The 25157-nt window shown below is 37.9% G+C and overlaps 2 protein-coding genes across 2 annotated transcripts in view; one reads left to right on the forward strand and one right to left on the reverse strand.

The window, feature by feature from the left end:
- Positions 1-8682, reverse strand: part of LOC107721364 (centrosomal protein of 135 kDa) — a 31508-nt gene extending 22826 nt beyond the window's left edge. Inside the window, exons 1-2 of the mRNA XM_016529344.1 lie at positions 8670-8682; positions 4528-4535 (exon numbers count right to left, since the gene is read on the reverse strand). The gene's annotated coding sequence lies outside the window, so the exon portion shown is untranslated. The remainder of the gene's footprint in view (positions 1-4527; positions 4536-8669) is intronic.
- A 2099-nt stretch (positions 8683-10781) lies between these two features.
- cracd (capping protein inhibiting regulator of actin dynamics) lies at positions 10782-25143 on the forward strand. Its single transcript, XM_016529196.1, has 9 exons — positions 10782-10817; positions 14428-14594; positions 14753-14882; positions 15148-15309; positions 15663-15869; positions 16182-18486; positions 19007-19197; positions 19500-19659; positions 23338-25143. The coding sequence occupies exons 1-9, from the start codon at positions 10782-10784 to the stop codon at positions 23496-23498; spliced, it is 3519 nt and encodes a 1172-aa protein (XP_016384682.1). The 3' UTR covers positions 23499-25143.
- Positions 25144-25157: the final 14 nt, after the last annotated feature.

Below are 25157 nucleotides of genomic sequence, written 5' to 3' on the forward strand. Positions count from 1 at the left end.
TTTTATGACGTATATTTTGTGAACATCCAAAACAATGCTGTGTGCTGGGCTAAATGCACGTATGTATGTGTACTGTACATATGGTGGTGTTTTTTACCAGCTTATAACTCACAAAGAGCACAAACAGCAAGAATTCCTCCATTGCACTGAGATCTGCTGCAAGGAGATGGCTGTTCCAGTGCCTGTACAGAACTGTAATGCTAATTCCTGTGACAAGAAGAAACAGGTATGCTTGAGCATTTTGTACTTCTTACTTCTTAGGGTTGCATCTTGTGACATCACGTCTTGTTTTCGGGTTCATTTAAGTGTCTTCGATCAGTGTTGCATTCATATATCAGTTGACCAGCACCAAAGTTTGTTTGGAAATGGAATAAGACCCCCTGAAAAGGTGGGTCTCGGTCTGCATGTTTGTTGCACACCAGGGTTTACACTTATTCAAATGAACCGCACTTGAACCGCAACCTCATTTTAATCGAACCAAACCTGCCAAGGGTAAACACACCCTAAGACTTGTGTGGAGGACCAGGAGATATGCACACACAAAACTACTGACATAAGTAGCATAAGTCTCAAGTAGCTGAACACAATCAGTACAGACCACTGTTAACAATGACACTGCACAAATTTCTGTACAAAAAGAAGGAGATTTTGAGATCTAGACACAAGAACAGAGGGGTTAGAAAAACAGACTGACAAAACAAAGGCCAGATTTGTCCGATTGTAGTGGATTGCGATATTCTGACATGCAGATGCTTTTGTTTTTGTTTGTTCTGAATAAAAATAGAGGGACTGCATACAGTATATGTGTGTGTATTTGATAGAGAGACTGCGACAGGACACAGTTAGGAAATGTGTGTCTGTCAGGGAACGCGCTGTAATTACATTACCTGGTTCAACCCAGTTCCTCCTCTCATTTTAATCAGCAACACTGTATGCTGTAAGTAAGACATTTTAGCTGCACTATCATACAATAGCTGCTGCACCACAGCAGTAATTTCAACATTAAAGCATCTCTAATTTCACCCAAACCACAAAGTCATGTTGTACAGAAAATATCTTACCAGAACACAGGTCGGTCCTTGGGTACACAAAACTTTGACCTCCTATGCAATTACAATGCAGTGGCAAGACTTCCAGACTAGTTAGTGCTGGTTTGGTGCTGGTCTTGTCTAGGCTCTTTATCAGCAAAAGGAGTGATAGTCTTTATCGTGTAGCATGGCAAAATCTGCTTTTGTTATTTTTAGGTGACCACACTGTACTATCAAGTTGAGAAATGATTAACGACTGACTGGAAATCACATTTCCAACATATCCAGCCTGGTCTCATGTTTATACGTAGGTATTAATACGTAACATTTACAAGCACAAAACGTACACTTTTGTACGTTTTTATTAATGCTAAAACGTACAATTTAGACGTATTTCAACGTCAATTAAAACTGAGACCATAAAGTTGTTCTCGATGGATTCATATTCTATAGTTAGAGATCACTGGAGGCCATGTGTTTTATTGGAGTGGGCTGCTGGTCTTGGCCTGTTCTTCTGCAGATCTTGAAAGGTAATGTTTTGAGATTGAATCTGATTCCTCAATGATTCCCTTCTGTGTCTGTTCTGTGGGAGTTTTTATTAAACGCCGATATTCACTGCCAGAGTGAGTCACTACAGTCTCTGAAGTTTAACACATCTAAGACTCAGCCTTCCAGTGCAGGCGATTCTGAATCTCGAAACACCATCAAGATAATGAACTTATTTTTAGAACTGAAAACAAACAATTGAAAGTAGCATTGTTGAAGCGGCAGCGTACAATTCCCACACCACTGATGCAATAATGACTGTTTCCAAATAAATACTACACATTTCTTCCTGCCCCCATCTATCATTGTTCAACCAAGAACTCCTGCTCCAAACTCACACCATTGGTTAAGCCACACGCTGACTTGGGCTAAGAAGGTTTGTCTAGCAAGCTAGTTTGCAAGTGGTTTACTAACAGATGTCTCTCCACATTAAAATGAGACAGTAGAATTGATTTTTACATCAAGTAAACTGCACACATCAGCTTATAGGGTCTAAATACTTTTGCAAGGCATTGCATGTTCATAGTCTATTAGTAAATATAGTTCATCATGTTAACACTCAGTAAACATGCCTGTGTCAGTAGTGCTGAGGACAGCAGAAATGACATTTGTAACCCTTTATGCTAACTGCTGAGTGTTCTTGTCCTTTGAGACAGCATTTTATCCTATAAGATTTTTTAATTAATTTCCAGTAACAAGGGACATTTACATAAGTAATATTGAACAGTGTATTTTGATTGGGTACAACATAAGGGGCAGGCAAGGTGTGAAATTTCATATAACTCCTCCCCGAACCAAAGTGAATGATTAATAAAGACAGTGACTTTTAGTCACCTATTGGTGTGACAAAAGATTCACCTAACCCTTAACCTAACCCCACCACTGATGCAAAGACAGACAGTCTGGATCATCAAACGGAGTGATACAAACCGTGAAAAGTCCCTGTTTATATCCATTTATATTAGCACCTCTCGACCAGTCAGATTTGAGAACCAGAACTAACGTAATTATAATTAATCAGGACCTACTTCATATTAATTGCCTTTCACTACTGTTTTAACATTGAAATGAATGACCAGTCGCTGGGGTATATTTGTAGCAATAGCCAAAAATACATTGTATGGGTCAAAATTATTGATTTTTCTTTTATGCCAAAAATCATTAGGAAATTAAGTAAAGATTATGTTCCATGAAGATATTTTGTAAATTCCCTACTGTAAATATATTAAAACGTAATTTTTGATTACTAATATGCATTGCTAAGAAAAATACATTGTATGGGTCAAAATTATTGATTTTTCTTTTATGCCAAAAATCATTAGGAAATTAAGTAAAGATTATGTTCCATGAAGATATTTTGTAAATTCCCTACTGTAAATATATTAAAACGTAATTTTTGATTAGAAATATGCATTGCTAAGGACTTCATTTGGATAACTTTAAAGGCGATTTTCTCAATATTTTGATTTTTTTTTTTGCACCCTCAGATTCCAGATTTTCAAATAGTTGTATCTCGGCCAAATATTGTGGTACCCTAACAAACCACACATCAATGGAAAGCTTATTTATTCAGCTTTCAGATGATGTATAAATCTCAATTTCGAAAAATTGTATAAATCTCAATTTCAAAAAATTGACCATTATGACTGGTTTTGTGGTCCAGGGTCACATTTGATAAAATGCACTTATTGCATGTAATTACATTTGTAATTAATTTCTATAACCCTTAACCCACTCTTAAACCTAACCCTACCACAAAAACTTACCTGTATCCCACTTTAAAGAGATAGTTAATTAGTACTCTCCTGAACGCACGTTGAAGACTGACAGTAAAGTTGATATATATTTTTTTTTTTGCGCAAAAAAAGTATTCTTGTAGCTTCGTAAAATTAAGGTTAAACCACTGATGTCACATTGACTATTTTAACAATGTTCTTACTACCTTTCTGGGCCTTGAATGTGGTAGTTATGTTGCTGTCTATGCAGGGTCAGAAAGCTCTCGAATTTCATCAAAAATATCTTAATTTGTGTTCCGAAGATGAACGAAGGTCGTATGGGTTTGGAACGACATGAGGGTGAGTAATTAATGGCAGAATTTGTTTTTGACACAAGTACTTTGGAAAGACACTTAATATAAACTGGGACCATTCATCATGCCAACTAAACTAAAATGTATGTACTACTTTTTTATATAATACTATAATGTAATGACGTGCATTATGTACAGCTACTTTTGTATTTGATGTTGATTTAACTTTATAAGTAACAGCCATGTTCTGATTGAGAATGTTAATTAAGTAATAGATTCAACTGAAATGCATGATTTGCCATGTTTTATATGGTTAGAAAATAAGTATGTCTACTTCAAATTGCTCCTTAATAATACAGTTGATTTGTGACACTGGAGACAGGTAGCAGTTTCTGCCACTATTGCTCGCCACATGTCTTTATTCAGTCAATGGAGGCCCTTGTTCTTCTTTGAAATTGTTTTAACACAATACACACACGCATCCTCACATACGCTGACAAGCAAGCTTACAGTCACAGTCTTTGTGTGTGTTGGGCAGTTTGAAATGATCAATGCATGTCTGTTCTTCCTGCCCCTGGTAAGCTGGCCAATGAACAAAGTGTCATTCTGTGAGCAGCAACAGAGACAGCAGTATGAACCAGCACACTACCTCACCATCATCACCCACTTTCTCCTCTCTCAAACACATTCTAGGATTGTTTTCAGTCACATGTGTAAACACATCTCGGGCATAGGCCACTAAGCTCTCACATAGGACATCATGCAAACAAAAATCCCACGAGGAACACACAAAAACATACATTGTGAGAGTTTTATGGTGGTATGAAGATGCATACCATCATTTTTCACACTATTCAATAATGGAGATGTTTGTGAATTCATCATTCATCACAGATGTATTCGTCCTCATGTTTGCACTACAACACACACGGCTATAAGCATTCTTGAGTTCTCTGTGCAATGTGACACCTGACTCTAGGTAATAGCGTAGCTCCACAGTAACAGCAGGCAAGTGGAACAGCCACACATTCATACTCGCATACTTTCTAGCCTCTTACCCAGATAAATCGACAACCAGGTAAGCCTTTATTCTTGCGTACACCTTCGACCATATATGCGATGAAGCGGGCTTTTTTGTTTGCGTAATGCATGTGGTATGATAGCGTTAAACACAATAGGCCTCTGTTCATGAAACTGCCATTATCTCTCGCCAGCCCCACATCCTCAAAGGCTCAGTGTGTCTGTCTTATTGTATGCATTGTAATGAAAATAAATGTATGCACATTCAATGATAACAGTGTGTTAGAACCAAGGGTCAATAGCTTTTTGTTTATTTTGGTGTAAAATATAATATATGTGTATTAAAGTGAGCTTTTTGTATATCATTTTTAAAATAGTTTTATTTGAATAGTTAGTGGCTAAGGTCATGAAATGCACCATGTTTGTGTGTGTAGGTACACATGTATCACATGATTACTCTACAATTCTTGCCATGAATTTTTCCTTCTTTTATAGTTGTTTCAGACCCCATACTTATATATTTGTTCCTTTTATCTATATATATGGTATTTAAAACTTTGGGGTCAGTAAGATCTTGATTATGTTTTGAAGGAAATACTTTTTTTTCCGCAAGGAGGCATTTGTATTGATCACAGTGACAGTAAAGTCATTTATAATGTTGAAAGATTTCAAATAAATGCTGTTCTTTTGAACTTTCTGTTTACCAAAGAATCTTCAAAAATTGTATCACACTAAAGTAACAACTGTTGTCAACATCATCATTAATAATAATAAATGTCAAATGTCAAAGCAAATCATCATATTAGAATGCTTTCTGAAGGATTGTGTGACACTGAAGACTGGAGTAATTCAGCTTTGCTAACACAGGAATAAATTACATTCATATTAAAATAGACAACAGTTTTAATGTTTCCCAATATTACTGTGTTTTTGATTAAATAAATGCCACCTTGATGAGCATAAGAGACTTCTTTCAAAAACATTACTGAACCTAGATGTTTGAACAGTAGTGTGTGTGTGTATATATATATATATATATATATTAAATTATATATATATTACTAATAATGTAGACCAAAAGGAAATTCTACCTTTATGCATTACAGAATCATCGTTTTTCAACAAAGCCTAGACTAGCACCTTGCAGATTCACACAACCAACCCTCTGCACAGTTTTTTTTTTTCAATCCTAGATAAATGACTTGGAAAAAGAGAGAAGGGCTGGCTAAAGTGCTTGCTCATGTCTGTGACTGCAGACTGAGTACTGAGTCAAAGTAGTTGCATAAAATGTCTATGGCAGATCAGGAGGCTACTGAAGTGGTGTAGTGTTAAAGTAGTGTTTAAAATCATTATTTGCCATATATATTATATACTTAATATATATGTTATATTATAAGGGAGACTGGGACTCGTTGTCACATGGGGAAGTTGTCACAATGGCCATACTGTATACTGTATCTCACTAAGGTTTTTACAATTTGTACTAAAGCTTGTTTGTTGTGTTGGATTCAAACTCTTAAATCTTAAAAAAGAACCATTTTTATGAATAAAAATTCCAAACAAAAAAGTCAACTATTGATTTTAACAAAGTTGAACTATGTTTTAGACATTTTTATACTGTATTCAGAAATGATATGTTGGGGCAAGTTGTGACATGTTTTATATGTTATATATAATATTTATTATAATGTAATATAATTTGATATTTTAATTTGTATTATATACTAAAATGTTTTACATGTATATTTAGTTGAAAGTTTCTGAATGTGACAACTTAACCCACAAAGCGCAGCTATGTTTTTCCTGGGTAATATTGTTCAAGGTGGGTATACAGAAATTGACTTTAAATCAACCTACACTTAAGTAAAAAGTGTGACAACTAGCCCCGGTTCCTACTTATATTACTGCAAGTTACACAGGGTTCAGTTCATAAGAGTAATGTTTGGATCAGAATTGCCTGGTTCATAATGCTGAAGTCAAGCTTTGAAAGGCAACCCTGACATCCAATGAGGTCTTATGTGCTATTGATGAAAGATCTGTGTTCATCTGATCTCCATAACCATCATTCATCCAGAACCAACACAATTAGAGTTATTAGCCTCCATACTTCAATAAAGACTTTTAAGATATGGCATGCTATTATTACTATATTTAATAGAGCTCTATAAGCTGTGATTCAATGGTTTTGTTATATTTTTCCCTAAAGCACCAAGGAGCAGCAACAGAGCTTTGCAAATCAAGGTGCAGAAGGTTGAATCCATGTTCCCTAAGGTTTTCCTTCAGTGGTGTGCAGCTCTTTCCAGCTGCGTGGCTGAACTAGGTAAAAGTGTGCTTTTGTGCTCAGTAAGCACAGGCAGCTAGACAAGCTTTGCTATACGCTGTGCGGTCAGCCATCCCATTTTGCTTCAGTGATTTCTAGCTGTTCCTTCAAGCCGTTCCATTGTACAAGTGAAGCTAGCTTGCTATCATAATAATATATCACCCCTGATACTTAATGCATTACATGTGATTTGCTTAATGTGCAGGCATTACTGACAGCTTCAAGTCCTGTTGTGTATTTAGGCTAGAATCACAGCTATGTAGCCCATCTTTATTTAAAAATGCCTGCTCTGACCATCATCCTATAGTATCTGATGCAGCTCTGCTGAGCCTTTCGTTCTGTGTAGATATAATGCTACATCAGAACCACCCTAAATGTTGCTGTTGTCATAGCAATAACCACACATGTTGTGTTCTATCAGCTGTACATGAGAATCAACACAGAAGGCAACATTATGCTAAAAAATGGCCATGAACAATGTTGTAAAATTGTGATTCCTGTGTAAATGCATTTATGTTGACTCTAGGCCACATTACAAACATTGTATATTCTGCTTCAAATGCTCTATGCCTCTTTTGTGGAAAGATTGCTTAATCGATGCTAATTCTTCTAAGATAGCATCTGGAAAGTCTGCCATTCAGGCAAGGTTTCCTTCGCAAAGCGATATCAAAAACAGTTCATTTACACTACTGTTCAAATACTTGAGTTTTTTTTTGAAAGAACTTGCTTTCAAAACATGAAATCTCTTGCCAAGGCTGCATTTATTTGACCCAATATACAGAAAAAAGTAATATATATTTTTACAATTTAAATAACTTTTATATTTAAATATATTTTAAAATAGAATTTATTCTTGTGATGGCAAAGCTGAATTTTTCAGCAGCCATTACTCCAGTATTCAGTGACACATGGTCCTTCAGAAATCATTCTAATATGCTGATATGGTGCTAATTTACTTTCACTTTTGATCAATTTAATGCATCCTTGTTAAATAAAAATACTAATTTCTTCTGTTAACCCCCCAACACCAACACACAAACGTTTGAACAGTATTGTATTTAGCCTTAGTCATTAACTTTAGCTGTTAGCCGCTGCAGCAGATCACTAGCGCTACCTCATTTTTCATACATTTTATTTGCAGTATTTAAGAACATTCAGTGGGAGTGTCATCTTGGTTTTTCAATCCATTTATAAGGGCCATTATGGCATCTATTATGACTTATAATAATGACTCGCATAGCTTTTAGTTTCAGGAGTTACAGGGGCACCATTTCAGGAATCCACTTACATTTTATAGTCCACTGGTTTGGTCATATAGAGGCAGGTCTGGGCTAGAAATGTTTGTAATGATGGTTAGAGTGACATAGCCTAGTAGTGAGGTCAGTCTGTACCTTTAAACATCAGCAGTGGGTTAAATTAGCGCTATAGCAGCTAGAGCTATCTTAGCAGCTAACTTACTGTAGCGCTGCTGCTGCCTTTTCTGTTTGTCTGAGGTATTTTCAATGTCCTGCTGCAGTGCATGTGGCTGTGACTTGCGCTTTTGCCATCGTTATTTTGTCTGGAGCTTCTATTATGCACACAACACAAGCAAGATCATTGGCTAATATGTGCACGTGAACCATAACATGACAAACACGCACACAGTTTTGACCACGTGCACACTTGTGTCGCAGTCTCAGATGCATGTGTATGTACAAACACATCTGGACCAGAATCATAAACAGACAAACAAAGCTTCTTTTTTTTTGTCACAGCTGAGCCTGCTCAGACAGAGAGACTTTCAGGATGACACTGTGAGCCATTAGAGGACACGGTCTTCTCATACAAAGAGAAACAACACAATTGCACATAAGGATGATGTAAGACGGTAATCATTTACAGTTTGCTGTGTTTAACAGTGCAACACTGTGCTGCCAAACGGTTTTTGTTTGCCAAAAGGAATGCAGGTTTTGAGGGAATGTGTTTTGATAACCAACGACATTTTAAATCTTGGCATTTTGTGCACTGGCATTCTGAATGAACACGTAAAAATCCAAGCAGCAATATGGAACAATAAAACCTAATTTGGGGAACTTTAGTGCTTAATTAAGACTGACTTATCAAAATGATATTATGCATGAGAATTTGAATGGATTCTGTGGTAATCTTTTAACAAAACAATTCACATTTTTGCTTTTTTAAATATGCTTTTTTGCAGTAACTTGTATGGGGGATCCATTAACATAAGATGGTAGAAAAAGTGCTTCTTAAATAGCCATTAATTTCGACTGCTGAGCAAGCACATATCTGATGTGATAATGCACTCTACTGTACCTAATATGGAGGTAGAGTGCACACTACAAACAACTGTGATTCACAGACTCAATACTTTGCAGTTTCACATTAATATACAAACACCCACACAGACACACAATAAGAAGCTTGATCATTCAACTAGCATGTATGTGCATACACACGTTTCACCAAAAAAAAAACTCTCTCTCTCTCTCTCTCTATCTTATCTCTTATCTATCTATCATTTTTATATTTTTTATTTAATTCAGTTCAGTCATTTTAGTACTTCAACTCAAACTTATTTCAGTAAATTGCCAAAACTGCAATTTTTTTTTTTTTTTTTTACATTTTCATCTAACATTTACATTTTATATACCGTTTTAGTGAACAATAACAATGCCACAACCTAGTGTAAAAAGACAATAAATTATGATTGTCTGTATGAAGACCCTAGTAAAAAAGTAATTTAAAAAACATTTATTATATACTAAGTATAGTTCAAATCTATTAACATATTTACTGACATATCGCTCGAGACTTACTGATATAACATTTATAATTAACCTTTATTTAGAGTACTACTTGTGCACAATGCACATTTTTAAATATTAAACCTAAAATGTGTTTTATTGTCACTATTGATGAGTATCATATGATCTTTGAATAATATCGGTCTTCAAATGCAAGATATTTAAAGTCTACCTAAAGTGTACTTGCAATAGTTTAGTTGGACTTCAGTACTACTTCTCCACAAGTAAAGTGCACTAACCATTCTTTTAGCACATGGCATTCTTTTCTGTCTATATTCGAATTGTATATAAATTAGAACATTAACACATTGTTCATACAGTCTGCTGATCATTATCAAAAAACAGAAACAAGGTTGTCAGGAGGGTTGTCTTATGTTATCCTGAAGGGATTTATTTTTACCAGATGATTGTATTAGCCCATTTGTAGGGTACTAAATAAAATAAAAACTAAATAAATAAAAATGGATATTGAATATTTAAATTGCAATAGTTGTAGAGGCATTACAGATAGATATGACATTATATAACACAGCTAGAGAAGGGAAGTCAGGTACACAGCAACCAAAGAAAACAAGATGTGCATATGTCCAGACTCAGACGCAGTCCGCTTAATATAAGGTTGTGATATGCCTGCAACATGAGGAATTTCATTCTTCAATTCTAAGCAAATTCCCTCTGAGAAAAGACAAAGAGATGGTCCTGTTATTCGCAAACAAGCGACTGCAAAAAAATAAACCCAGGACTAAAAGAAGACTAGACTGTGTACAAGCACAAACTGACTATGATGATAATAAAAACGGGGCAAGCATTTGAAAAAAAAAGGGCCCAGAAGCACCAAGAAGGAAAATAAGGAAAAGCGATACAGGTGTCTCATGATCTCTGTAAGCCTTTCTATCTCCTATTATTGTTGTCATCTCCTTCCATTTTCTTTTCAGACTTGCACACACAAACCAAAACACATCAATGAGGAAAATACCTCTGAGTTCACACTTATCCCCCCTCTACCCTTGCTGCAGAAAAAGCCCGTCGTAACCATGGCGACGGACAGTAAGGAGGCTAAGCGGGTCGAGGTAACAGTATCTGAAGGCCCAGGTAAACAAAAAACTGAGTGAGGATCTTTGCAAACGGCCTGCTCTTAAAGTGACAGTGACTAAATGCCTCAAAACATTAGTGCTGTCTCTTTAAGAACTGTGTGGTGTGGGCACAAAAAGGGGCACAAAAACAAAAGAATTGTGTGCTGTGTCTGTGTGCATGAGCCTGTGTGTCTTTAAAGGAAAGTTCACTCAAAAATGACAAGACTCTCAGTATTTACTCACCCACATTTCTTTAAAAACCTATATGACTTTTTTTCTTCTGTGGAACACAAAAGGAAAAGAGGATAAAAGAAAAGAGGATGGGAAGACAGGAGATTTCAAGCTTCAAAAAGGATGCAAAACCACCACCAAAGTGGTTCATTTGACTTGTGCGAGATATTTCAAAACTTGAGCTAGATTTGGATTTGCATTTTAGATTTGGAGTTTTCAAGACATTGCTAATTTCACTTACATTTTTCATCTTAAACTTTGATCTGTTGGCTTCAGAAGTCACATGAACCACTTTTGTGCTTTTGTTCACTTTTTGTCCCCGGTCCTTATTCACTACAATTGCATGCAGCAGAGTGACCATCACATTCTCCAAAATTTCTTCTTTTTGTTCCTGGGAACAATGAGAGTCATACAGATTTGAAACGACATGAGCGTGAGTAAATGATTTTCATTTCTGTGTGAATTATTCCTTTAAATATGACTTTATCACGTGTTGTTGTTGTCCAGGGTTTACACACCTTTTTGAGTGAACCTTGTGCCCTCAAACTTTATAACCTCATCTAACTTATTAACATAAATATATCTCATGTGTGACTAATTTCATGCTTCCTCAGTACAGCTGAAGTTTGGCATGCTTTAGTTTGAGCTTGTTTCTTTATGTTGTTACAGATGTAGATCCATGTGTTCAAGTGCACTGTTGACAAAAGGAACAGTGCCAATTATGTTGTTATGATAAATATATCAATTAATCATGTACTAATACTGAAATTTGGAGTGTGAGGGGAACAGTCAGGTTCAGGTGGGAGAAAAAAACAAGTTACTGGCTTTGCTGCGCTAGTGAGAAACATTGTACGACAAGAGTGCTAGGAGCAAGGTTGAGTATTCTCATGTTGTCAAGTGGGACAGATGTGTGTTTTAGCTTTTGTGAAGAAATGAGGAGAACAGTCAGGTCTGAGTGAATTTATTTAGCACTACTGACACTCATAGGAGCAGGTAGGCTGTGTTTGAGTGTATAGTGGTTGTAGTATGGAGGAGTACAAGGGAGACACACTGAGGGCTGTTTCTCTGGCTGAGTGGTGTCCACTCACATCATATGCCTCAGTGATTGAGGACGCCTGCAGCACTGCATTGTGGGCCAGAGAAATGGAGTAGTAGCGGCTGGGAACAGACTGTGACTTGGACGTGGCTTTGAGAGGGAAATGATGAGACAAAATATGAGAAATCATAAAATCATCCAGTCATATGCGCTCGTAAAGCAGTAAACTCTGGAACGGTAATAACTTCAGGAACTCGCATCAGAACAACAACAGAAGCGGTGACTGACGCCAGGTACCAAATGTCTTACTTTCTTTGTTATTGTGTTTTGAGCAGCAACACTTACTTAATGTGTAACTCCACACTACTTTCCACTTTTAGCCTGTAACAGATCTACGCTGATCTCTCGCTGTTAGAATTTATCTACTCTGTGGTGTAGAGTGGCCCGGTCACCCCAGCCATTTCACTTGGAGCTCCTACAACACAGAGAGTCAGACACACACAGTCTTGAGCCTTCATACACACAAACATCTATAAAAACAGAAAATACAGTCTGGAGATGTTTTGCTCTTGGCTGGCGGCGTGCTTATGGTGTACTTATAATACCTTCAGAAGGACCAAAAAGGAACCTGCAGGCTTTGATAGAAAATATTCACACATACACATATTGTAATGTTACAGAAGATTTCTATTTCATATAAATGCTGATCTTTGGGAACTTTTCTATTCATCGAAAAATCCTGAAAAAATCTTAAGTAGCACAACTGTTTTCACCATTAATAAGAAGAATTGTTCCTTAAGAACCAAATTAGGATATTAGAATGATTTCTGAATAATCATGTGAAAATTCAGCTTTGTCATCAGAATAAATTGTATTTTAGATAAACAGAAAAGAGTTATTTTAAATTGCAATAATGTATCACAATATTGCTGTTTTTAATGAATCTTTGATTAAATAAACAGTCTTGGTGAGACTTCTTTCAAAAACATTTAAAAAATCTTACAGGCCACAAACTATTGATCAGTAGTGTATATAGCTAATATTTTATTTGACATGTTTTATATGTAAATTTTATTCGTAAATATGTGTTTTTGAGCTACTCTTATCTCCATAGATTTTATGATTCCTAATAACTTTCTAGTCTCAGGAAGTGGAGCCTCTCCACAGCACTCTTTACAAACCAAAGGTCCCTTGCCTTATCATTGGTTTAATGCCGTTACATGGGAACCATATGATTCAGTCATGCCAGAGACACTTTGCAACTGCAGATTTCCACTTTAATTGGTAGGTTGAGAATTATTCTATAAATGTTTTCTTTACGATTGTTTTGTGTTATTTTTTACAGATTAGGAATTAGTTGTTTAAAAGTTGGTGTTTGATTGTTGGTCATGAAGCTCAGATTATATCCAATGTGCATGTTATCAGAAGTAATTGATGGGAAAGAAAGTAGCTTGTTTAACATTAAGTAAAATCTACTACAACCCAGTAGAGGTTAAATTATTTGTATACCACCTTTCACAATACATATCAATCCAAGCATTTTTTAAAAACCTCCAGATTTTAGAGTAGATTTAGAGGAACCTACAACATCTCCCTGTGATACTGCCCTTGAAAAATCTGCACAATATACAAGATGCTCAGTTGTTTATTCATGTAGACTGAAGTATTATTTGAGTCGTCTATTTGGGTACTTTAAAACGTTTTGTGGTTGCTGCATCTATTGTGTCTCATCCATGATTGCTCATGTGGATTACTGGGCTCACGCTGATGTAAAAATGTGAGAGGAGTAAGTTTATGTACAGTATGTAGCTTGAACAACCAGATGCATTTAAATTTGTTCAAGTCATATCTTGTAAGCATTTGAGTGGCTGGATTGCTATCTTCTTTTCATAATTGTAAATACATGAAGTGTAAATACCCCCAAAGTGTTTTCAGTAAAGCATGTAAAACTCCTCTCTTCTCAAAACAGTGTAACAACTCTATATTACTGACAACAGCTTTATATAAAATTGCTTCATTAGCAGATGGCCTCTGATTGTTGGCTTTTTCTTTTTTCTGTGATGCCTTTTCAAGATCATATGGCTTTATAGGACCTCAACATTACCGGATGTTTAAACGGACATCTAGTCACCTTAATTATAAAAGCCTGTCTTAGGACAAGGTCTTACCTCCAGTATAACCTGATTCCATAGCCTCTGATCTATATCTGGTCCTCCATTTCATGGACATCAAATAAAAATGCTCACATTTTTGTACATACTAAAAAAACTGTAAGGTTATTGCTACTTACTGACTATTTATCACCTTTCTTTGCCCCTACCGACCCCATTTTTACCAGAGCGGCGACGGCAGGGCAAATTCCAGCCATTCCGGCGTCTATTTGGGAAGAAGAAAAGGAGGGAAACAGAACGTGGGTTTGAGGGATCTGAACTTAAACCTTGCCATTCCACTGATGATGTTTGCAATGGGGTGGTCTCAGTTAAGGAGGAAAATGATGAGTGTCTAAGGTAAAACTTTATAATCATTTTAGCTGGGTCTGCCTTTTGTAATGTATTCAAAATATATAGCTTTTATTGTAGATGCTGAGTTTATTTGTTGAATTGCGTACTGAAAACATTAATAGAAATGTTTTAATTAAACAGTGTGTTAACGTCTACGTTCACAGGGAGTTAAACACCCTAGGGTCCAGAGCTTTTTCACACGAGAGTGTATTTATCCCAGAGGACTCAGAGAAGACATATCCAGGACAGACAATGTCCCAGGAGAACGTTTCAGACAAAGTTAGGAACATTCAGGTGAGACTTTCCACACAAACTGTATAATTAAAAATGTTCATATGCACACAATTAAGTCTTGCACCAAACTTCACTATCACAATTTTCATATAAGCATTGCACCAAATTTATACAATTTATTTTAGACTGTTTTATGTTAGTATCTTTGGGACTTAATGTTGGCTAATTCCTTCCTTTTCTCTAATTTGACTAACAAGGCAACAAAACAAACTAACAAACAAACAAAAAAAGTAGATTTTTTTACTCTCTATGCTTTTGTTGACAGAGGCAAATTGGACATAATATCAAATTTGGTCAGAGACCTCCTTCACTTAGAAAGAGTGAGGGAGATGAAGGTAGCTCAGATGAAGAAGAGGTACCACGAAGTCCACTGAAGTTTCTTGCTCAGGTGCAGAATGAGCCACCAGAGACCGAAGCCAAGGAAAAAGTAAGTTAATCTCCAAATTATTATCCACTACTTACATAAATGCTGTGTCAGTCAAAGTTTGACAATTTATATGGACTGTTAAAAATAACTGCTCTGTTTTAGAGAGTAATGTTATAAGACAGATTACCTCACTTGCAAAAATTTACATTTATGCATTTGGCAGGCACTTTTATTGAAAGCAACTTTTAGTGCATTCAAGATATACATTTTGTCAGTAACCTTGTTGCTAATGGCGTACTCTAGATAAGCTGTAGGAAAGTGTCAGACTGTGAAAATACTGATTCCCCATAAATATAACATGCTTCCTGCTCTGCATAGTCACAGACTTGTTTGTGTTATTGCTTTACAATCAGGCTGTCAGCCATGACACGGTCCAGCATAGAACTCCAGTCAAATCCCCACGCACCAAGCGCCCACCTCCCCCTGGCACAATTGAGTCCATCAATCTCGATGCTGTCCCTCAGTCTGTCCCACGCTTGGACAACACTGCTGCCAAACATAAACTGTCTGTCAAACCGAAGAACCAGAGGGTGTCACGCAAACACCGAAGGTTCACACAGGTAAAGAGAATGGTGTTCATTAAAATGTGAACAGTGTCTATTGGGATAGTTTTTATGTATGAAGATGTGTTAAAGAGTTCACAGAAAATTTTAAATTCAGTCATCAATTTACTCACCCTCGTGATGTTCCAAACCGGTATGATTTGTGAAACACAAAAGTTAATATTTCGATTAATGTTTCAACTGTGTTTGTCAATACAATGTCAGTGGGGTCTAAAACAACACTGGATTAAAATTAAATAATTCAGTGAACTATCCCTTTGATGAATACAACTCAAAGGCAATAACTTCTGTAAATTTAACATATTTCAGGAGTTTCACGAAGAGGATCTCTCTGAAATGCAAGAGGAATCTGAAACACAAAAAGACGAAGAAGTCTTTGATTTGTCAAGAGAGGACTATACCATTATCCATAGAAGCAAAGAGGATTATGAACCCACTGAGAAATCGATGAGGCGACGATTTCACGAGGAGGAGCTAGAACGCCTTGAGCTTCAGAGAAGGGAACAAGAGGAAGAGAGAAAGATCGAGGAACAAGGGAGGAGAATCGAGGAGCAGATGCTAGAAGAAGAAAAGCGGCGCAGACAGGAAGAGGAAAGGCTGCAAAAGGAGGAAGAGGAGAGGAAGCAACGAGAGGAAGAGGTGAGGAAAGAAAGGGAAGAGGAAGAAAGAAGAAGAGAAGAGGAAGAGCGAAAAAAGCAAGAGGAGGAAAGAATGAGGAGAGAGGAAGAGGAAAGAAGAAGAGCAGAGGAGGAGAGAAGGCAGCAGGAACTTGAGGCGGAGCGTCTTCGTCTGGAAGAGGAAAGAAAAAGGGAGCTGGAGGAGAGAAGGAGAAAAGAGGAGGAGGAGGCAGAACAACGTAGGATTCAAGAGTTAGAGGAGAAACGGCAGAGAGAGGAAGAGCAACGCCTCCGTGAGGAGGAAAGGAGCCAACAAGAGGAGACTGAGAAGAAAAGACTAGATGAGGAGGAGGAAAGAAAGAGGCAACAGCAAGAGGAGAAAGCTGGGGCTACTGACTCAGAATGGAAAAGAAAAGCAGAGGAGCTGAGATGGAGAGAGATGGAGGAGAGACAGAGACCCTTTACTTTCAAGGTCTCTTCAGGCGAGAAGCAGATACTATTCCAGAAGGTCAACCTCACTCCTGTTACTCCATCAACTGGCCAACAGGGTGAAACAACAGCTGAAACCAGAGAGGGAGCCAAAGCTTCTTCACCAGGATGCACAGATTCACCAACTCTGTCTTCATCTCTTTATGTCCCACATACTGCAATTCTTGTGACAGGAGCCCAACTTTGTGGAACCGCAGTCAATCTTGATCAGATCAAGGACACGGCTTGCAAGTCCCTTCTTGGCCTTTCGGAAGGCAAAAAGGCCATGGGCACTCCTCCAACCAAGAGCAAGACTTCTCCAGATCGTAAATCTGAAAAAACCAAATCCTTATACGAGTCTTCCTTATCTCCAGACCAATCCAATGCTGCTGTCCTGGCAGAATGGGCAAGTATCCGATCCAAAATTTTTAAAGGTGCTGAGGACGGAAAATATCCAGAATACCCAGATCAGAGTCGCAGGCCAATAAGTGAGGATCTAAATACAGTGCCATTCTCTCACACCAACCTCAGGAAAACCATGTCAGCCAGTGCTAAGTTTTCAATCACACCAGCTAGAAAGAAATTTGCTGATTCCAAAAGGAACTCAGAGAGTTTTGGTCCGGAAGACAAAGAAGGTGTGAAAATAGAATCACCATCTACGGAAACTCCCTCTGTCCAAAAATCAGAGTTGCCCTCTTTAGGTATCAAGATCCAGAACAGAGGAAGCAAAGTTGTCCGCATTGCAGATAGTGCTGAAGAATGCATGTTTGCCAAAGACCTCCCCTCCTTCCTTGTTCCCAGTCCGCCACATGGATCTCCCAAGTCACAGAGGTCCGAGACTGGATCCCCAAGTCAGGAAGAATCAGAAGACTTGGATACAAAGGATGAAGGGGATCAGAAGGATCAGAGTGGTGAGCGGCCCTCACCTTTTGGAATCAAGTTGAGAAGAACCAACTACTCTCTTCGCTTTCACAATGAACAATCTGCAGAGAAGAGGAAAAAAAGGTACAGTGCAGGAGACAGTTTTGAAGGTGTCCCAGTGCCTCTCACCTCCATTGACCAAGATTCTGATACTTCTACACTCTCTGAAAAGTCTAGCCCTGTTTCTCCGCAACAAGAGATTACCGGATTTCGAACCGCTGCAGCACCCAGTAAAGAATCTCGAAGTAAGTTGAGCAGAAATACTCTCCCTTTGGCATGCACCGAAGGCGACAACTTTGTCCCCAAGCCTCCACTTTACCAAAAACCATCTACCTCCCCCAAACCATCTGAAGGTGCCACACCTCCACCCTCTCCTCTCTCAAAACCTGGCAGAAGGACTTCGGGGGACATGGTTTTAGAAAGGACAGGGCAAGCAGAACAGGTAGATACTGAGCAGAGCAGTGATCATAAAGAAGAAGTTGCAGCATCTCTACCATCCCAAAAAAATGGACGAGAGGAGGAGCTTAAAGAAAAGAAGTCATTTTTTCCATCCATCAGCATCCCATGGAGAGAAAAAACAGATCGCAGGACAGAACTCATTAAAAAAGGTTGGAAATACTCAAGCGCTGTAGAGCTATAATTGTATCTTCACAATTATTATAATGCTTGCGAAGCATCAATTTATTTATATTCCTTAAACTTCTACCACATTCAAGTTTCAGAAAGGTAGTAAGGACATTGTAAAAATAGTCCATGTGACATCAGTGGTTCAACCATAATTTTATGAAGCTACAAGAATACTTTTTGTGTGCAGTGAAAACAAAAATAACTTTATTCAACAATTCTTCTCTTCTGTCTGTTGACGTTGATGCATGTGGTGCTGCTGACGCAGGAAATCGTTGAATAAATATAATATAATATAATAGTTATTTTTGTTTTTTATTTGTTTGAATTGTTTTTTGTTTTTTTTGCTTTCCGAAGATGAACGAAGGTCTTTTCATTTTTGGGTGAACTATCCCTTTAATGCTATTCTTGTAGACAGTACAACAGAGGAGTAGAAAACTAAAAAAATGTTTTCTATGTCTTGCTTGTCAATTTGACACCTTCTGCATTTCTTCTCCTTCACAGAAAAACCCTCTCTGCAGGCCAGGCACTCTCTGGACAGCTCACGGACACAGGAGAAAGAGACAGGACCACTTTGGATCACTCTGGCACTGCAAAAACAGAAAGGCTTCAGAGAACAGCAGCAAAACAGAGAGGATAAGAGGAGCCAGAGAGAAGCTAAGCTGGCTGAGAAACAGGCTAAGGACAGAGATAGCGTATGAATACATTATCAATATAACCACACAATCTATTATCATTAACAAGCTACACTGTTGGTACTATATGTAAAATTGTAATAACAGTGAGTTTTAACCAGCTGCAATGCAATATAATGCAACAAACAATAAAAGCTTTCCCTTTTACATAAATTTTACCAGCCACGACAAGTAACATTTTGTTGATCACTTGTTTTCTACTTCTGTGGTGCTGTGCTGGGTAACCTCGTCCTTTAGGAAATCTTGTTGGTCCAAAATCTTGCTCCATATAACTACAATATGGTTTTATTTGTCTCTGAAAGGCTGGAATGGTCAGTCCCACAGAGGATAAGGGCAGTAGAAGTTCCAGCCCTCCCAAACCTCAAACAACAGATGAGAATAAGAGACCAGACACATTCCTGGCCCGTTTTGAACGACGCGACAACTTGAAGAAAGCCAATACCTTGCCCAGCTCAGTCACAGGTTAAAAAAAAAATATTATTTGATTAAAGGATTAATTCACTTCCAGAAAACAATTTCCTGATAATTTACTCACCCCCATGTCATCCAAGATGTTCATGTCTTTCTTTCGTACCGCGAATAATGCGCTGCCATTTTAATTCAGCACATGCAGCACAGCAGAAATAGACTCCGTGCGGAAACGATCGCAGCATGACTGCTGCAGACGCACCGCTCCTGGAGCACACAGCCGGACCGGAATCGCATGCAGTGTGAACGCTCTGATGTTAACATGGGCGCGGAAAAAATACGCACCACAGACGGAGTGTGTGAACCTGGCGTTACGTTTGTATGCCCGCCCGGTCTGTTCTGTTCTCGTGCTCCATTTAGGCGCGCTGCATTCTGATTGGTTCGGATAGCATACTGCACCGAAGGCGACAACTTTGTCCCCAAGCCTCCACTTTACCAAAAACCATCTACCTCCCCCAAACCATCTGAAGGTGCCACACCTCCACCCTCTCCTCTCTCAAAACCTGGCAGAAGGACTTCGGGGGACATGGTTTTACAAAGGACAGGGCAAGCAGAACAGGTAGATACTGAGCAGAGCAGTGATCATAAAGAAGAAGTTGCAGCATCTCTACCATCCCAAAAAAATGGACGAGAGGAGGAGCTTAAAGAAAAGAAGTCATTTTTTCCATCCATCAGCATCCCATGGAGAGAAAAAACAGATCGCAGGACAGAACTCATTAAAAAAGGTTGGAAATACTCAAGCGCTGTAGAGCTATAATTGTATCTTCACAATTATTATAATGCTTGCGAAGCATCAATTTATTTATATTCCTTAAACTTCTACCACATTCAAGTTTCAGAAAGGTAGTAAGGACATTGTAAAAATAGTCCATGTGACATCAGTGGTTCAACCATAATTTTATGAAGCTACAAGAATACTTTTTGTGTGCAGTGAAAACAAAAATAACTTTATTCAACAATTCTTCTCTTCTGTCTGTTGACGTTGATGCATGTGGTGCTGCTGACGCAGGAAATCGTTGAATAAATATAATATAATATAATAGTTATTTTTGTTTTTTATTTGTTTGAATTGTTTTTTGTTTTTTTTGCTTTCCGAAGATGAACGAAGGTCTTTTCATTTTTGGGTGAACTATCCCTTTAATGCTATTCTTGTAGACAGTACAACAGAGGAGTAGAAAACTAAAAAAATGTTTTCTATGTCTTGCTTGTCAATTTGACACCTTCTGCATTTCTTCTCCTTCACAGAAAAACCCTCTCTGCAGGCCAGGCACTCTCTGGACAGCTCACGGACACAGGAGAAAGAGACAGGACCACTTTGGATCACTCTGGCACTGCAAAAACAGAAAGGCTTCAGAGAACAGCAGCAAAACAGAGAGGATAAGAGGAGCCAGAGAGAAGCTAAGCTGGCTGAGAAACAGGCTAAGGACAGAGATAGCGTATGAATACATTATCAATATAACCACACAATCTATTATCATTAACAAGCTACACTGTTGGTACTATATGTAAAATTGTAATAACAGTGAGTTTTAACCAGCTGCAATGCAATATAATGCAACAAACAATAACAGCTTTCCCTTTTACATAAATTTTACCAGCCACGACAAGTAACATTTTGTTGATCACTTGTTTTCTACTTCTGTGGTGCTGTGCTGGGTAACCTCGTCCTTTAGGAAATCTTGTTGGTCCAAAATCTTGCTCCATATAACTACAATATGGTTTTATTTGTCTCTGAAAGGCTGGAATGGTCAGTCCCACAGAGGATAAGGGCAGTAGAAGTTCCAGCCCTCCCAAACCTCAAACAACAGATGAGAATAAGAGACCAGACACATTCCTGGCCCGTTTTGAACGACGCGACAACTTGAAGAAAGCCAATACCTTGCCCAGCTCAGTCACAGGTTAAAAAAAAAATATTATTTGATTAAAGGATTAATTCACTTCCAGAAAACAATTTCCTGATAATTTACTCACCCCCATGTCATCCAAGATGTTCATGTCTTTCTTTCTTCAGTTAAAAAGAAATTCACATTTTTGAGGAAAACATTCCAGGATTTTTCTCCATATAGTTGACTTAAATGGCGGCCAAATGTGTTGAAGGTCCAAATTGCAGCTAGTGCAAGATAGGGCTGTGCGATATGAACAAAAAAAACCTATCGAGATTTCTTTAATCAATTTTGCGATTTCGATTTTAATCACGATTTTGACACACACAAGACATGCTTTACAGTCATTAATGCATTCAGTGTGAATTTGAAACATATTTCCAAAAGAAAACCAATTAGTGCAGAAGCAGCACGGACTCATTTTGCTTTCGCACAGGACGCGTTTGCAGTCCGCTCCTGATCCGCGGCTGTGCTGCATTCTGATTGGTTCAGATAGCATACTGCGGGAGGTCAGGGCGCGGAAAATCGCGCAAGCTCAAATCGCGATTTTATGACGATTTCGATTAATCGCACAGCCCTAGTGCAAGATGAGTATTTGTGATTAAAAAGTATATCAATTTTTTTTTTTTTTTTAGAAAATGACCGATCGTTTCTCTAGATAAGACCCATATTCCTCGGCTGGGATCATGTAGAGTCAGTCAAAAAGAAATTAAGGTTTTTGAGGGGAACATTCCAGGATTTTTCTCCATATAGTGGACTTAAATGACGGCCAATGGGTTGAAGGTCCAAATTGCAGTTTCAATGCAGCATTAAAAGGCTCTACACGATCCCAACCGAGGAATATGGGTCTTATCAAGAGGAACGATCGGTCATTTTCTAAAAAAAATTAAATTTATATACTTTTTAATCACAAATGCTCATCTTGCACTAGCTCGACCTCAAGCATTATGTAATCACATTGGAAAGTTCACACGTAACGTAGGCAGAAGTACCGACCAAGTGTTTACAAAGCGAACATGCAAAGAGTCAAACGCCCTTTACAAAAAAAGGTAAAACAATGTCGGACGATTTTTAAGTTAGAGGAGAAAATGAGATGGATTTTTTTGCACTACGCTACCTTTTTGAACCAAAGTTCACGGACGAAGAACTAACCACACATTACCTTTCCAACGTAATTACGTAATGCGCGAAGTCTCGCATGCACATTGCAGAGCTTGTGCAAAACAAGCATTTGTGGTTAAAAAGTATATACATTTGTATTTTTTTTAGAAAATGAACGATCGTTTCTCTAGATAAGACCCTTATTCCTCGGCTGGGATCATGTAGAGCCCTTTAAAATTGCACTGAAACTGCAATTCGGACCTTCAACCCATTGGCCACCATTTAAGTCCACTATATGGAGAAAAATCCTACAATGTTTTCCTCAAAAACGTAAATTTCTTTTTGACTGAAGAAAGAAAGACATGAACATCTTGGATGACAAGGGGGTGAGTCAATCATCAGGAATTTTTTATTCTGGAAGTGAACTAATCCTTTAAATTTCCCTTTAGTAGCTTTATACTAGGGTTGTTTTTGGTAACTTTATGTCTTATGCTCAGTTGTTATTTAGGCTTTGTCATTTCTTTCATATACATTCCCCTAGCTGAAATGCAAATGACATCAGAGTGGGATTTAGACATGGTTCCCATCATGATGTGGTGCTTTTAAAACTGAGACATCTAACCACTACAAAAGCGTAAAAGAGCCATCTCTCAGTCTTTATAGTGATTTTCTTTCTTTCTTTCGACAGTTGAAATTACAGACTCTACACCATCTCCCCCAGCAACAAAAGATGTGACAAAGCGCTTCCCTCCTGGTGACACTACCCAGGTTTCTACCGAGCCTGCGTGGCTTGCCCTAGCAAAGCGTAAGGCCAAAGCCTGGAGTGACTGCCCACAGATCATCAAGTGATCCATTGCTGCTGACCAGTGAAAAAGCGAATAAGTCATCTCCTTCATCCACATCACTTAGCCTTCACAGCACCCCAGCTCACCTCTTGCTCTGAACAAAGTCTATAATTTACTTTCTAGCATTTCAGAATATTTGGTATTTTAGTGATAAAATATTCACTATATTCAATATATATCAGATTCACTAAGGATAAACAATTACATCAACCCACCCGTCCGGTTTTCAATATACTGGATTATTGCAACAACATGCATCAAAAGTATATTTACTAATTTGTGTCACAGCCAATTAAACAAGCCCTATAATCTTCAGAGAAGTTGCAGCCCTTCATATCCTTGAAGTCGCCAGTGGTTAACAGTGTAATATACACAATGCATGTCGAACTGTTGATTCTAGATATTACTAAAACAATATGAGTGGTTCACATTAAGTACAAATGTAACATTTCAAGTAAAACAAGAAGGTATGTTATTGCTTTGGTGATAAATCTGGGAAGCAATTCAAGGGCTAATAATAACACAGCTGATGAAACCTTCACAATTTCCACTCCTCGCTCCAAGCATGTAAATCAGAGAAATGGCTTTGTAATTTTTATTTTTTTCCATGTATACACTCAAATGAGTTGACACTCATAGACCTTGCCGATGGACAGACGTTGTCACTTTTTTATTTCTTAACTTATTATATTTGATATCTTGGCAAAGTAAAAAGATCTTCACTGTGTCCGTGACAACTGTGAGTACTTTCATTTTAACAATTGCTAAAACTCATCATGATAATGACACGTCAGCAATGTTTACTCATGTAATTAACTAACAATGAATTTTTCCTTCAAGTTTCCATGACATCATAGTATATACTGTATGCACTTGAGCCGTGCTGTCAATTGATGAAAAATCTACTTCTTGCAGTGTCTATACCCGCCTGTTTCTGTAGAATTGGTTGCCTGGGATCCGCCTGCTTGCTGTAACATAAACAATGCTATCCTGGCGTAGCGTGTGCTACAATCTCTTTTACCGCTAATTAGCAAAACCTGCATCACGGCTAAGTGATGGGAGATCAGTGTTTCAAATGCAACGTCCCAGGGTGGAGGGGAGTAAGAACAAGAGGTCTAGCCAATGGAAATATCCTTTACAAAAAAGGAAGCATTTCTAGTGAGAGAATGAATGGACTATTAACAGACATCACCTCTACGTCCTTGAATAAGGCAGCTAACCCCAGATCGCTCCAGGGGGGATTGTCCTTGTAGGTGAAGTTGCTCTGGATAAAAAGGGTCTGCTAAATGATGGTTATTAAACGGAAGCCTTGATCTCTCAGCAGAGCCACTGACTCCACTATCTAATGTAATGTTGTATGTATGTAATGTATGTAGGTATGTATGTATGTATAGAAGTGAAATGAAGCGGACTGTATTCCTTTGGAGATCTCCTGAACTGCAGTCGCGCCACTTTGTTTTTACATTGGTCGTGTGCAATAGTGTAGCGTAAACAGTGTTGTATGTGATATAAAACAAAAAGTTTGTTGATAATTGCACTTTTTTTTGTTCCACTTTAGAAAAACCCATTACAGAAAAAGTGACGCAAATGTTATGAAATATGTAGAGAAAATTAAAGGAAGCTGTTTGAACTCGGTGGACTGAAATTCCTGTTTTTGCACAAA

Source organism: Sinocyclocheilus rhinocerous, unplaced genomic scaffold (assembly GCF_001515625.1).
Source record: "Sinocyclocheilus rhinocerous isolate Xijiao unplaced genomic scaffold, SAMN03320098_v1.1 scaffold271, whole genome shotgun sequence".
NCBI lineage: Eukaryota > Metazoa > Chordata > Actinopteri > Cypriniformes > Cyprinidae > Sinocyclocheilus > Sinocyclocheilus rhinocerous.

Bases quoted from the DNA above. Each gene is read 5' to 3' on its own strand.
- cracd (XM_016529196.1), top strand. From the start codon at position 10,782: ATGGCGACGGACAGTAAGGAGGCTAAGCGGGTCGAG. The intron at 15,870-16,181 runs GTAAAGAGAATG...AACATATTTCAG, and splicing joins AACACCGAAGGTTCACACAG to GAGTTTCACGAAGAGGATCT. The intron at 19,198-19,499 runs GTATGAATACAT...TGTCTCTGAAAG, and splicing joins AGGCTAAGGACAGAGATAGC to GCTGGAATGGTCAGTCCCAC.